Source organism: Procambarus clarkii, chromosome 36 (genome assembly GCF_040958095.1).
Source record: "Procambarus clarkii isolate CNS0578487 chromosome 36, FALCON_Pclarkii_2.0, whole genome shotgun sequence".
In the NCBI taxonomy this organism is placed as follows: Eukaryota; Metazoa; Arthropoda; class Malacostraca; order Decapoda; family Cambaridae; genus Procambarus; species Procambarus clarkii.
Genome location: NC_091185.1, coordinates 2,323,778 through 2,337,524, shown reverse-complemented (window position 1 = coordinate 2,337,524; position 13,747 = coordinate 2,323,778). Strand labels below are relative to the sequence as shown.

At 49.4% G+C, this 13,747-nt stretch overlaps 3 protein-coding genes and 1 pseudogene across 3 annotated transcripts in view; 2 read left to right on the top strand and 2 right to left on the bottom strand.

Moving 5' to 3' along the window:
- LOC123756177 (putative mediator of RNA polymerase II transcription subunit 26) overlaps positions 1-5,836 on the top strand; it is a 91,159-nt pseudogene extending 85,323 nt beyond the window's left edge.
- A 1,353-nt stretch (positions 5,837-7,189) lies between these two features.
- LOC123756281 (glutamate receptor ionotropic, kainate 2-like) overlaps positions 7,190-13,747 on the top strand; it is a 96,478-nt gene continuing 89,920 nt past the window's right edge. Inside the window, exon 1 of the mRNA XM_069336391.1 lies at positions 7,190-7,549. The gene's annotated coding sequence lies outside the window, so the exon portion shown is untranslated. The remainder of the gene's footprint in view (positions 7,550-13,747) is intronic.
- Positions 8,410-9,995, bottom strand: LOC138371542 (coiled-coil domain-containing protein 15-like). The gene is made up of 2 exons (XM_069336420.1): positions 9,942-9,995; positions 8,410-9,624 (listed from the first exon to the last, which is right to left on the bottom strand). The coding sequence occupies exons 1-2, from the start codon at positions 9,993-9,995 to the stop codon at positions 8,410-8,412; spliced, it is 1,269 nt and encodes a 422-aa protein (XP_069192521.1).
- LOC138371541 (MAGE-like protein 2) lies at positions 10,500-11,395 on the bottom strand. The gene is made up of 2 exons (XM_069336419.1): positions 11,270-11,395; positions 10,500-11,147 (listed from the first exon to the last, which is right to left on the bottom strand). Exons 1-2 carry the CDS (start codon positions 11,393-11,395, stop codon positions 10,500-10,502), a joined length of 774 nt encoding a protein of 257 aa, XP_069192520.1.

Genomic DNA, 13,747 nt, shown 5'->3' with positions numbered 1-13,747 from the left:
CTTTTACTGGGGTTTTTGGGTATGGTTTAATGATTTATATATATATATATATTTTTACGTGTGGTTTAACTTGGTTTAATGTGGCTTTGATTATTTTCTGTTTTTTGTTGATATATAATGTTAGAGAAGCGACATGGAGTATACATTATATGTTCATCCTGAGGGGAGGTGAGGCGTCATCTGTGAGTCCAGCATCCAGGCTAGGACAGAACAGTGTGTCGATATCGTACTCACCTAGAGTACGATGTACTCACTCGACATCGTACTCATCTGGAGTACGATGTACTCACTCGACATCGTACTCATCTAGAGTACGATGTACTCACTCGACATCTTACTCACCTAGAGTACGATGTACTCACTCGACATCTTACTCATCTGGAGTACGATGTACTCACTCGACATCTTACTCACCTAGAGTACGATGTACTCACTCGACATCTTACTCATCTAGAGTACGATGTACTCACTCGACATCGTACTCACCTAGAGTACGATGTACTCACTCGACATTGAACTCACCTAGAGTACGATGTACTCATTCGACATCGTACTCACCTAGAGTATGCTGTTCCCACTCGACTTCGTACTCATCTAGAGTACGATGTACTCACTCGACATCGTACTCACCTAGAGTACGATGTACTCACTCGACATTGAACTCACCTAGAGTACGATGTACTCATTCGACATCGTACTCACCGAGAGTATGCTGTTCCCACTCGACATCGAACTCACCTAGAGTACGATGTCGACCAGATGGTGTGGTCGTGTACCAGTGCTTCTAGTACACAAAAGCAACGCTTTGTACTCAGAACAAAAATAATTACTTAAGTACAAAAATAATGTACTCTAAAGGCATTCTGCTCCCCAGTACTGACCAACGACGTCAATCTCCTCCCCAGTACTGACCAACGACGTCAATCTCCTCCCCAGTACTGACCAACGACGTCAATCTCCTCCCCAGTACTGACCAACGACGTCAATCTCCTCCCCAGTACTGACCAACGACGTCAATCTCCTCCCCAGTACTGACCAACGACGTCAATCTCCTCCCCAGTACTGACCAACAACGTCAATTTCCTCCCCAGTACTGACCAGCGACGTCACTCTCCTCCCCAGTACTGACCAACGACGTCAATCTCCTCCCCAGTACTGACCAGCGACGTCACTCTCCTCCCCAGTACTGACCAACGACGTCAATCTCCTCCCCAGTACTGACCAGCGACGTCACTCTCCTCCCCAGTACTGACCAACGACGTCAATCTCCTCCCCAGTACTGACCAACGACGTCCTTCCTTCAATCATTTTTTACGAAAGAAATCTGAATGAATTTTACATATAAAATCCCCTTAAATAACTCCTTTGGTGACGCCATCTACCAGTGCGCGAGTGAACTTCAGCTTTCCAATACATGATTTTATAGCGCGTATGTTTACAGTGTGAAGGGTCGCCGGAAGCATTCTTCTCTCTCTCTAAACGACATTTGTGCTCGCAATCTCGTGCGTGGCTTGGGTGAGGTTGTGGTGTTGCGTTCGTCAGAGGAGTAGGGTAAGCCACGCTGGCCAGCACCTCTGACGCACCGGTGTTCAGTGCTGATTGACGCAACGGGGTTCAGTGTTGATTGACGCAGCGGTGTTCAGTGCTGATTGACGCAACGGGGTTCAGTGTTGATTGACGCAGCGGTGTTCAGTGCTGATTGACGCAGCGGTGTTCAGTGTTGACTGACGCAGCGGTGTTCAGTGTTGATTGACGCAGCGGTGTTCAGTGCTGATTGTCGCAGCGGTGTTCAGTGTTGACTGACGCAGCGGTGTTCAGTGCTGATTGATGCAGAGGTGTTCAGTGTTGATTGTCGCACCGGTGTTCAGTGTTGATTGTCGCAGCGGTGTTCAGTGCTGATTGACGCACCGGTGTTCAATGTTGATTGACGCAGCGGTGTTCAGTGTTGACTGATGCAGCGGTGTTCAGTGTTGACTGATGCAGCGGTGTTCACTGTTGATTGTCGCAGCGGTGTTCAGTGTTGACTGTCGCAGCGGTGTTCAGTGTTGATTGTCGCAGCGGTGTTCAGTGCTGATTGTCGCAGCGGTGTTCAGTGCTGATTGTCGCAGCGGTGTTCAGTGCTGATTGTCGCAGTGGTGTTCAGTGCTGATTGTCGCAGCGGTGTTCAGTGCTGATTGACGCAGCGGTGTTCAGTGCTGACTGTCGCAGCGGTGTTGAGTGCTGTGAAGGCGGTGGTGTAGGTGTACATTACCTCTCCTCGCCGCGGGTGAGCGGTGGATGGTAAACATTCACAGCGCGCGGGAGAATGATCGTGTATTGTAATATTTATTGTCGCGTGTTTGTTGTGTCATAAAACGTTTATTGTCATTTAGTTATTGAGTATTGTAACGTTTATAGTTATGGATATATTGAGTACTGGATGGTGGCCCTGGTAGTGTCCATGTCTCGTTCTCACTTTCTCTTCTCTCTCTCTCTCTCTCTCTCTCTCTCTCTCTCTCTCTCTCTCTCTCTCTCTCTACTTCCTCTCCCCTCGACATCCAAACTTCTCTTTCTCTTTCCTCTGTCTCTTCCTTTCTCTCTCTTCCCTCCTTGTGTGGAAGACAGTACAACACAATCAAGACGATACAGGCAAAGTATGATAGAGTTTTTTTTAGAAAACTTTGTCGACATGAGTGCATAGTGTTTTATATCATATAAAGAACAATTTCTTTTAATAATCTCGACTAAAGTTAATATGATGTTTGAAGAACCTACGGGTGGTTACAACTGACACCTGGTTGTATGGCACTCGTTTCACTTTGGCCAACTCCGTTCCGACTATGTTGAGCACGTACCCACAGGAATCACTGTGCAAACTTGGGTGAGACTAGCCCCTAGCATCTGGCTTTGAACCTCAGACAGACATTTTAATTTATATACACATGGATTACAACGTTCATGGCAATGGATTAATTTTATTTTGTAGCGATAACTTTAAAATATTGAGCTGGAACCCCAGCTTGAGAGGTCAGGGGCTGCAGGGAACCCCAGCCTCAGAGGTCAGGGGCTGCAGGGACCCCCAGCTTCAGAGGTCAGGATCTGCAAGGATCCCCAGCCTCAGAGGTCAGGGGCTGGTGGGAACCCAAGCTTCACAGGTCAGGGGCTACAGGGAACCCCAGCCTCAGAGGTCAGGGGCTACAGGGAACCCCAGCCTCAGAGGTCAGGGGCTACAGGGAACCCCAGCCTCAGAGGTCAGGGGCAGCAGGGAACCCCAGCCTCAGAGGTCAGGGGCAGCAGGGAACCCCAGCCTCAGAGGTCAGGGGCTGCAGGGAACCCCAGCCTCGGAGGTCAGGGGCAGCAGGGAACCCCAGCCTCAGAGGTCAGGGGCTGCAGGGAACCCCAGCCTCAGAGGTCAGGGGCAGCAGGGAACCCCAGCCTCAGAGGTCAGGGGCTGCAGGGAACCCCAGCCCCAGAGGTCAGGGGGCTGCAGGGAACCCCAGTCCCAGAAGTCAGGGCCTGCAGGGAACCCCAGCCCCAGAGGTCAGGGGCTGCAGGGAACCCCAGCCTCAGAGGTCAGGGGCTGCAGGGAACCCCAGTCCCAGAAGTCAGGGCCTGCAGGGAACCCCAGCCCCAGAGGTCAGGGGCTGCAGGGAACCCCAGCCCCAGAAGTTAGGGCCTGCAGGGAACCCCAGCCCCAGAGGTCAGGGGCTGCAGGGAACCCCAGCCCCAGAAGTCAGGGGCTGCAGGGAACCCAAGCCCCAGAGGTCAGGGGCTGGGGTTCCCTCCAAGGGTCAGGGGGCTAGAGGATAGGGGGGGGGGAGTGTGTAGTTAAGAGTAGCAGGAGACAGTGAGGGACTCACATTCCTATCGTTCAAACTCACCATCATTATATCTCACTATCAACATCTCCCTCACCATACACCCACATCCCCCCCCCCTCTCCCCGTCACCCCACCCCTCCCTTCCTTCCCCCCTCCCTCGCTTCCTCTACCCCCCCCCCCTCATCTCACCTCATTCCTCCCATTCTCCTCATTTTTCAATCCATCCCCTCCATTCATTCGAGCAAGCATTCCTTCAACCCCTCAACCACCTCTCTTGTCTACACAACACCCCCCCCTCCTTCCACCACCCCCCACCCCTCCTTCTACCCCCCCTTCCACCCCCCCCCCAACAACCACCTCCACCCCCCCCCCTACCTTGTGACAGCTACAATCAATATCAGACAATTAGACGCTCGAGTCTGTGTTTCTGCCTCTCACCTGTGAGCACACACTTGTGTCCAGGCTCACTAGCAAGCACACACTTGTGTCCAGGCTCACTAGCAAGCACACACGTGTGTTCAGGCTCACTAGCAAGTACACACTTGTGTCCAGGCTCACTAGCAAGCACACACGTGTGTTCAGGCTCACTAGCAAGCACACACTTGTGTCCAGGCTCTCTAGCAAGCACACACCTGTGTTCAGGCTCTCTAGCAAGCACACACCTGTGTTCAGGCTCTCTTGCAAGCACACACCTGTGTTCAGGCTCTCTAGCAAGCACACACGTGTGTTCAGGGTCACTAGCAAGCACACACGTGTGTTCAGGGTCACTAGCAAGCACACACCTGTGTTCAGGGTCACTAGCAAGCACACACGTGTGTTCAGGGTCACTAGCAAGCACACACGTGTGTTCAGGGTCACTAGCAAGCACACACGTGTGTTCAGGCTCACTAGCAAGCACACACCTGTGTCCAGGCTCACTAGCAAGCACACACCTGTGTTCAGGCTCACTAGCAAGCACACACGTGTGTTCAGGCTCACTAGCAAGCACACACCTGTGTCCAGGCTCACTAGCAAGCACACACGTGTGTTCAGGCTCACTAGCAAGCACACACCTGTGTCCAGGCTCACTAGCAAGCACACACCTGTGTTCAGGCTCTCTAGCAAGCACACACGTGTGTTCAGGCTCTCTAGCAAGCACACACGTGTGTTCAGGCTCTCTAGCAAGCACACACGTGTGTTCAGGCTCACTAGCAAGCACACACTTGTGTTCAGGCTCACTAGCAAGCACACACGTGTGTTCAGGCTCACTAGCAAGCACATATGGACAAGCGAGAGACGACTCATTATAAACCACTCGCGATCTGATCAGTTAAACTATTCCTTCGATCAGAAGCCTTTCGCATAGTGAGGGAAAAAAAACTTTATTCGAAATCTGAACGTCTTTGCGTGCTCTACGAGGCTCAATAAGACGTTTACCGCCAAACACACACCGAAACTACGACGTTGGTACAACGTTCGACCAAGTTTTAACACCTCCTAACCAGTTATAACAACCAATATATTAAGTTGTAACAACGTTCTAATACGTCAAAAACACGTTAAGCCAAGATGTAACAACTTTATTACAAGATGGAACAAGCGGATAATAGAGACAGTTACGGTTTGTGTTTCTAGGGTTATGCCTTCTCGTCCCTACTTTTAAACGCGTTCACAAGCTTTGTTGTTCATGACCTCTCTGGCGTTCAGATTCATTAAACTCGTAGAATGGTTGGGTGACTTCCTCGCGTTCAATGGCGCGTTTATGGAATGAATAAGTGAATGTTCTGAGTACACGCCACTACTCATCCCTTCCTGGGAACTAAGGTGAGTAAATATCAGCGTGAATATGCGATGATGCAATGGCTGAATCGTGTCTTTCTGTATATATATATATGAACCACCCCAAAAAAAGTTACTTTCAACATTGTTTTATTCATAAATGATTGATGTTTGAGTTGTTTTATTGACTTTTTTTGTGTAGTACTGTGTTTTTTGTGTATTAACACTAATTCTACTTTTCCAATTTCTTCCTAGTGTACTTCTACCGCTACAGTTAATTCTACTTTTGGCTAGTACTTTTTGCTGCTACTAATCTTGCTGTTACTAAACCTGCTCCTATTAGTCTGCCTACTTGTATCAACTACCCTTAGTGGAAGAACTATTATAACTAGTTGACACGGCTCATGAGCCCTCCGCTAGTGATGAAACTAGCCACAAAACTAGCACTTATTAACGATAATTTGTAGTGATTATCTCTAGTTCCATTTTAACTACTAGTGTTGCTACTTAAGGGCAGCTACTAGTATTACTAGTACCAGCGGCCCTGCTAGTATTAGTGATACTTCTAGTACTATTACCAATACTACTAGTGATAAAACTAGTTCCTAGTATCATTACTATTGTCTCAATATTTATTAATACTAGTGGCGTTAACTAGTAACTAGCCTTCATAGTGTTAGATTAACTAGTATATAATTTTAGAATTATATTAACTAGTATATATTAATTGTTTAATAATAAATAGTAAATGTTAATAGTAGCTAGTCCTACGACGCCCTCCAGGTGAGAGCTAATGACGTGGTTCAAGCAGTTATGACTCAAGTGAAGCAGTTATGTATCAAGTGAAGCAGTTGTGAATCAAGTGAAGCAGTTATGACTCAAGTGAAGCAGTTATGAATCAAGTGAAGCAGTTATGACTCAAGTGAAGCAGTTATGACTCAAGTGAAGCAGTTATGACTCAAGTGAAGCAGTTATGCATCAAGTGAAGCAGTTGTGAATCAAGTGAAGCAGTTATGACTCAAGTGAAGCAGTTATGAATCAAGTGAAGCAGTTATGACTCAAGTGAAGCAGTTATGACTCAAGTGAAGCAGTTATGAATCAAGTGAAGCACTTATGAATCAAGTGAAGCAGTTATGAATCAAGTGAAGCAGTTATGAATCAAGTGAAACAGTTATGAATCAAGTGAAGCGCTTATGAATCAAGTTAAGCAGCTATGAATCAAGTGAAGCAGTTATGAATCAAGTGAAGCGCTTATGAATCAAGTTAAGCAGCTATGAATCAAGTTAAGCAGCTATGAATCAAGTGAAGCAGTTATGAATCAAGTGAATCAGAGGTCGGTCACCGCTCTGTGACATAACATAGTCTATCCTTGTGGTCACCGCTCCCTTTCTAACCTAACCTAACCTTCCGCCCCATTCTGTTGTGTTGTGTCACCCCCTTGCTTCCTACACCCCTTCCTCCTACACCAGGGGAGGAGGTGTCACCTCATAAACCCCCTCCTAAGTCTCCCCCACAACTCCCCCGCCCCCCATTCCTCCACGGACACAGTACCTGTCTTCTCATTTTCTATCGCTAGGCGTGACAATGAGGCAGGGCGCTGCGACAGTTTGGTCAGTCCACTGTTCGCCCGTCCCACGGATGGTGGTTCGTGCTTCACCCGTCCTCTCGGCCTCGTCTGGTCGTAGCTCGACCTCGTCCTCGTCTGGTCGTAGCTCGACCTCGTCCTCGTCTGGTCGTAGCTCGCCCTCGAGTTCGTCTGCTCGTGGCTCCTCGCCCCAAGTGCCTCTTCGCTCGTGCTCCTAGATCCGGTGGAGTGGGTCAGCTTGAGTGCGTCCTTGAGACAGTTGGACGGTACTGACCCTCGTGTGTCCGTACTGTGATGGACTCACACGAGCTCCGGAGACACTTGTGAGTCTGGAGTGTGTTGTGAGGGTGTCCCCATGTCACGTCGCTGTCTTCTGCGAACCTGTCTCCGCTGATTGATGACTGGTGTGAGTATATCTCTCAAGTTCTGGCAGGAAGCCTCCGTCAGGGGGGACAGGAAGCCTCCGTCTGGGGGGGCAGGAAGCCTCCGTCAGGGGGTTAGAAAACCTCCGTCAGGGGGTAGGAAGCCTCCGTCAGGGGGTAGGAAACCTCCGTCAGGGGGTAGGAAGCCTCCGTCTGGGGGTAGAAAGCCTCCGTCTGGGGGTAGGAAGCCTCCGTCAGGGGACAGGAAGCCTCCGTCAGGGGGCAGGAAGCCTCCGTCAGGGGACAGGAAGCCTCCGTCAGGGGGCAGAAAGCCTCCGTCTGGGGGGTAGGAAAACTCCGTCAGGGGGGTAGGAAGCCTCCATCAGGGAGGTTAGGAAGCCTCCGTCAGAGGGGTAGGAAGCCTCCGTCAGGGGGGTAGGAAGCCTTCGTCAGGGGGCAGGAAGCCTCCGTCAGGGGGGTAGGAAGCCTCCGTCAGGGGGGTAGGAAGCCTCCGTCAGGGGGTAGGAAGCCTCCGTCAGGGGGTAGGAAACCTCCGTCAGGAAGGGACAGGAAGCCTCCGTCAGGGGACAGGAAGCCTCCGTCAGGGGGCAGGAAGCCTCTGTCAGGGGGTAGGAAGCCTCCGTCAGGAGACAGGAAGCCTCCGTCAGGAAGGGACAGGAAACCTCCGTCAGGAAGGGACAGGAAGCCTCCGTCAGGGGGTAGGAAGCCTCCGTCAGGGGGTAGGAAGCCTCTGTCAGGGGGTAGGAAGCCTCCATCAGGGGGTAGGAAGCCTCCGTCAGGGGGTAGGAAACCTCCGTCAGGAAGGGACAGGAAGCCTCCGTCAGGGGACAGGAAGCCTCCGTCAGGGGGCAGGAAGCCTCTGTCAGGGGGTAGGAAGCCTCCGTCAGGAGACAGCTAGGGGTATGAAGCCTCTGTCAGGGAACAGGAAGCCTCCGTCAGGGGGCAGAAAGCCTCCGTCAGGGGGCAGGAAGCCTTCGTCAGGGGGGTAGGAAGCCTCCGTCAGAGGACAGGAAGCCTCCGTCAGGAAGGGACAGGAAGCCTCCGTCAGGGGGCAGGAAGCCTCCGTCAGGGGGTAGGAAGCCTCTGTCAGGGGGCAGGAAGCCTCCGTCAGGGGGCAGGAAGACTCCGTCAGGGGGCAGGAAGCCTCCATCAGGGGGCAGGAAGCCTCCGTCAGGGGGCAGGAAGCCTCCATCAGGGGATAGGAAGCCTCCGTCAGGGGGCAGGATGCCTCCCTCAGGGGACAGGAAGCCTCCGTCAGGGGGCAGGAAGCCTCCCTCAGGGGACAGGAAGCCTCCGTCAGGGGACAGGAAGCCTCCGTTAGGGGGTATAGGAAGCCTCCGTCAGGGGGTAGGAAGCCTCCGTCAGGGGACAGGAAGCCTCTGTCAGGGGGTAGGAAGCCTCCGTCAGGGGACAGGAAGCCTCTGTCAGTGGGCAGGAAGCCTCCGTCAGGGGGCAGGAAGCCTCCGTCAGGGGACAGGAAGCCTCCGTCAGGGGGCAGGAAGCCTCTGTCAGAGGACAGAAAGCCTCCGTCTGGGGGCAGAAAGCCTCCGTCAGGGGGTAGGATGCCTCCGTCAGGGGGCAGAAAGCCTCCGTCAGGGGGCAGGAAGCCTCCGTCAGGGGCCAGGAAGCCTCCGTCAGGGGGCAGGAAGCCTCCGTCAGGGGGCAGGAAACCTCCGTCAGGGGACAGGAAGCCTCCGCCAGGGGACAGGAAGCCTCCGTCAGGGGACAGGAAGCCTCCGTCAGGGGACAGGAAGCCTCCGTCAGGGGAGAGAAAGCCTCCGTCAGGGGACAGGAAGCCTCCGTCAGGGGACAGGAAGCCTCCGTCAAGGGACAGGAAGCCTCCGTCAAGGGACAGGAAGCCTCCGTCAGGGGACAGGAAGCCTCCGTCAGGGGACAGGAAGCCCTCGTCAGGGGAGAGAAAGCCTCCGTCAGGGGACAGGAAGCCTCCGTCAGTGGGTAGGAAGCCTCCGTCAGGGGACAGGAAGCCTCCGTCAGTGGGTAGGAAGCCTCCGTCAGGGGACAGGAAGCCTCCGTCAGGAGACAGGAAGCCTCCGTCAGGGGACAGGAAGCCTTCCACAGGGGACAGGAAGCCTCCGTCCTAAAGACACCCTAACACCAGAGAAAAAGAAGAATCAGTAAGTGGATGGATATGGTCACCCATCCATTTACTAACTAGCATTAACGATGCTTAACCTGACAGAACCTTGCTAATCACCTGAAGTATACACATTACCTTTGACGAATCATTTACTCCTGATTAGTGGTGAAGAACAACAGCTAATGATCAATTAAGACCTAACTGCTGCAGGTAAGGTTTCAGCTCCTGGTCCCCCGACTCATCCCCAAAATAACATTAAAAAGGCACCTTTTTTTTAGCCCAAGAAGTTGATTCCAATCAACCTAATCCTCCTTTACCTGATACAGCTTCTGGTGATTAGCTAAAACTATCCATGGCTTAAATGATGCCATTTTCCGATTTCAACTCACTGCTCATTAGTTATTAATTCGATAAAAATTAGTTAAAAAATTAATATGGATTAATTTCTTTTTTTGAGGGACAGCTCACGGTGAGTAAATTATTTGAGTCTTAGTTGTGAGTTTAATGTTATAATTCTTAATATTATGGCTGTGGTTGTTGTTGTGTTGTGAGTCTAATTATTGACTTACAAAGGGAAGGGAAGTGTGTTATAATTATGGTTGTGACACCATAATTGTATCTGGGACTTGTTATAAATTTGGTTGTGATTGGTTAATGTTAGGTTCACAGAAATGTCTCTGGTTGTGATTGGTTAATGTTACGTTCACTGTAATGTCTCTGGTTGTGATTGGTTAATGTTACGTTCACTGTAATGTCTCTGGTTGTGATTGGTTGTGATTGGTTAATGTTAGGTTAACAGTAATGTCTCTGGTTGTGATTGATTAATGTTACGTTCACAGTAATGTCTCTGGTTGTGATTGGTTAATGTTATTAACTTATAGGCTTATACCGAGCTCTGGAGGGTTGTTAAGACTTATACCAACCTCTTGAGGGTTGTTAAGGCTTATACCAACCTCTGGAGGGTTGCTAAGGCTTATACCAACCTCTGGAGGGTTGTTAAGGCTTATACCAACCTCTGGAGGGTTGCTAAGGCTTATACCAACCTCTGGAGGGTTGTTAAGGCTTATACCAACCTCTGGAGGGTTGGTAAGACTTATACCAACCTCTGGAGGGTTGTTAAGGCTTATACCAACATCTGGAGGGTTGTTAAGGCTTATACCAACGTCTGGAGGGTTGTTAAGGCTTATACCAACATCTGGAGGGTTGTTAAGGCTTATACCAGCCTCTAGAGGGTTGTTAAGGCTTATATAAACCTCTTGAGGGTTGTTAAGGCTTATATCAACCTCTGGAGGGTTGTTAAGGCTTATACCAACCTCTGGAGGGTTGCAAAGGCTTATACCAACCTCTGGAGGGTTGGTAAGACTTATACCAACCTCTGGAGGGTTGTTAAGGCTTATACCAACATCTGGAGGGTTGTTAAGGCTTATACCAACGTCTGGAGGGTTGTTAAGGCTTATATCAACCTCTGGAGGGTTGTTAAGGCTTATATCAACCTCTGGAGGGTTGTTAAGGCTTACATTAACCTCTGGAGGGTTGTTAAGGCTTATACCAACCTCTAGATAAGGGGCCAGGATAAGGATTTGGGATGGGACGGGGGAAAGGAATGGTGCGCAACCACTTGGACGGTCGGGGATTGAACACCGACCTGCGTGAAGCGAGACTGTCGCTCTATCGTCCAGCCCAAGTGGTTGGGCTTGAAGTGGGAAGGAATAGTGATAAATAATTTGGAAGGTCGGGGATTGAACTCCGACCTTGCAAGAAGCCAGACCATCAACGACTCATGTATGCAACTATCAGAGTGGTCTTCAAGGCCAACCACACTTTAAAATTTATTGAAACTCATTGATAGCGGACGAGAAGCTGGAGCCCAACAGTCACGTATATATGGAGCGAGAGTCATATATATAATGCAGTCCTATATATTGGCAGACGATGTCACACTTGGGGTACTGATCCTTGACTTCAAAGTGAGGTCAATCCCCACACAACGTGCGAGTGGCAGGCCACATGTGATCACACACACCTGACTCACACCACCAGTGTTGAGTTACTGCAGGTGTATATTCATTGAGTATTGCAACTCGGAGCCAATACACGAGTTTATCTTGCATTTTTCATATCAATTCTCACCCCAACATCAACACATTTGAGTGAAATGTCTCTTGTATCGGAAAACACTAATTGTTTATATCTCTTGAATGAATAGTTAGAGGCTAAAGATATATCAAGATTATGTATGCATTTTACATACTCTAATACCCCATATGTAGAGTATTTCACACTATGATGTAAAAAAAAAAACTTCATTTCAATGTACAATCGCAAGTGTACAATTTGTTGACCCTGACTATTTCTTTTTAATAAGAAATGTGTAATAATCTGAAGTATTAACTCAGAGTCTCTGTTTCCCATACGTATGGTAGCCTAAAGTCAAGATAGTGAGGAAAGATATTTTAAAGAAACTTTGAAAAAACTACTGAATGGAGAGAATTGATTTAAAACCTTATAATTAAAGTTCCATAAAAGTAATATATATTGTTCCTACCATTATAAAGATTAATTATACGAGTTTATTTCATATTTCAATTCTGAATATAAATTCAATAATTTACGGACAGTCTAAGAAATTACTTAAGTATAAACTGAAGGTTGATAGTCAAGTGTTTGATATGTAATGCTTCGTCTATGTCTAATATTTTATTATCGTTGTGTTTGTCGATTATTTCGGTCTGGATATGAAGGACAAGGAGCTGAGATATGAGGACAATGATCTGGGATATGAGTACGAGGAGTTGAGATATGAGGATAAGAAGCTGGGATATGAGGACAATGAGCTGGGATATGAGGACAATGAGCTGGGATATGAGGACAGGGAGCAGGGATATGAAGACAAGAAGCTGGGATATGAGGACAGGGAGCAGGGATATGAGGACAAGGAGCTGGGATATGAGGACAAGGAGCTGAAATATAAGGACAATGAGCTGGGATACGAGAACAAAGAGCTGTGATAAGAGGACTGGGAGCTGATATACAAGGAGCTGGGATATGAGTACGAGGAGCTGAGACATGAGGACAAGGAGCTGGGATATGAGGATAAGGAGCTGAGATATGAGGACAGGGAGCTGGGATATGAAGACAAGAAGCTGGGATATGAGGACAAGCAGTTGGGATATGAGGACAAGGAGCTGGGATATGAGGACAAGCAGTTGGGATATGAGGACAAGGAGCTGGGATATGAGGACAAGGAGCTGGGATATGAGGACAAGGAGCTGGGATATGAGGACAAGGAGCTGGGATATGAGGACAAGGAGCTGGGATATGAGGACAAGGAGCTGGGATTCGAGAACTAGGAGCTGAGATACGAGGACAAGGAGCTGTGATAAGAGGACTGGGAGCTGGAATATAAGGAAAAGCAGTAGGGATATGAGGACAAGTAGTTGGGATATGAGGACAAGGAGCTGGGATATGAGGACAAAAAACTGGGATATGAGGACAAGCAGCTGGGATATGAGGACAAAGAGCTGGGATATGAGGACAAAGAGCTAGGATACAGCAGTTCTGCTCAAGACACACTCACAACTGCTCAAGACACACAGCTGCACAAGACACACTCACAGCTGCACAAGACACACAGCTGCACAAGAAACACTCTCAGCTGCACAAGACACACTCTCAGCTGCTCAAGACACTCTTAGTTGCACAAGACACACTCTCAGCTGCTCAAGACACTCTCAGCTGACAAGACACTCACAGCTGCACAAGACACACTCACAGCTGCACAAGCAACATTCTCAGCTGCACAAGACACACTCTCAGCTGCACAAGACACACTCTCAGCTGCTCAAGACACACAGCTGCACAAGACACACTCACAGCTGCACAAGACACAATCACAGCTGCACAAGACACTCTCACAGCTGCACAAGACACACTCTCAGCTACACAAGACACACTCACAGCTGCTCAAGACACACTCACAGCTGCATAAGACACACTCACAGCTGCTCAAGACACTCTTAGTGGCTCAAGACACACTCTCAGCTGCTCAAGACACTCTCAGCTGCACAAGACATACTCTCAGCTGCTCAAGACACTCTCAGCTGACAAGACACTCACAGCTGCA

What these genes read in the sequence shown, in the direction of transcription:
- LOC138371542 (XM_069336420.1), bottom strand. Translation starts at nt 9,995, where the DNA reads ATGGCATCATTTAAGCCATGGATAGTTTTAGCTAATCACCAGAAGCTG. An exon ending in ATCACCAGAAGCTGTATCAG is followed by an intron (nt 9,625 to 9,941) that starts GTAAAGGAGGAT and finishes GGGTGTCTTTAG; the next exon opens with GACGGAGGCTTCCTGTCCCC.
- LOC138371541 (XM_069336419.1), bottom strand. Translation starts at nt 11,395, where the DNA reads ATGGTCTGGCTTCTTGCAAGGTCGGAGTTCAATCCCCGACCTTCCAAA. An exon ending in GACAGTCTCGCTTCACGCAG is followed by an intron (nt 11,148 to 11,269) that starts GTCGGTGTTCAA and finishes AACCCTCCAGAG; the next exon opens with GTTAATGTAAGCCTTAACAA.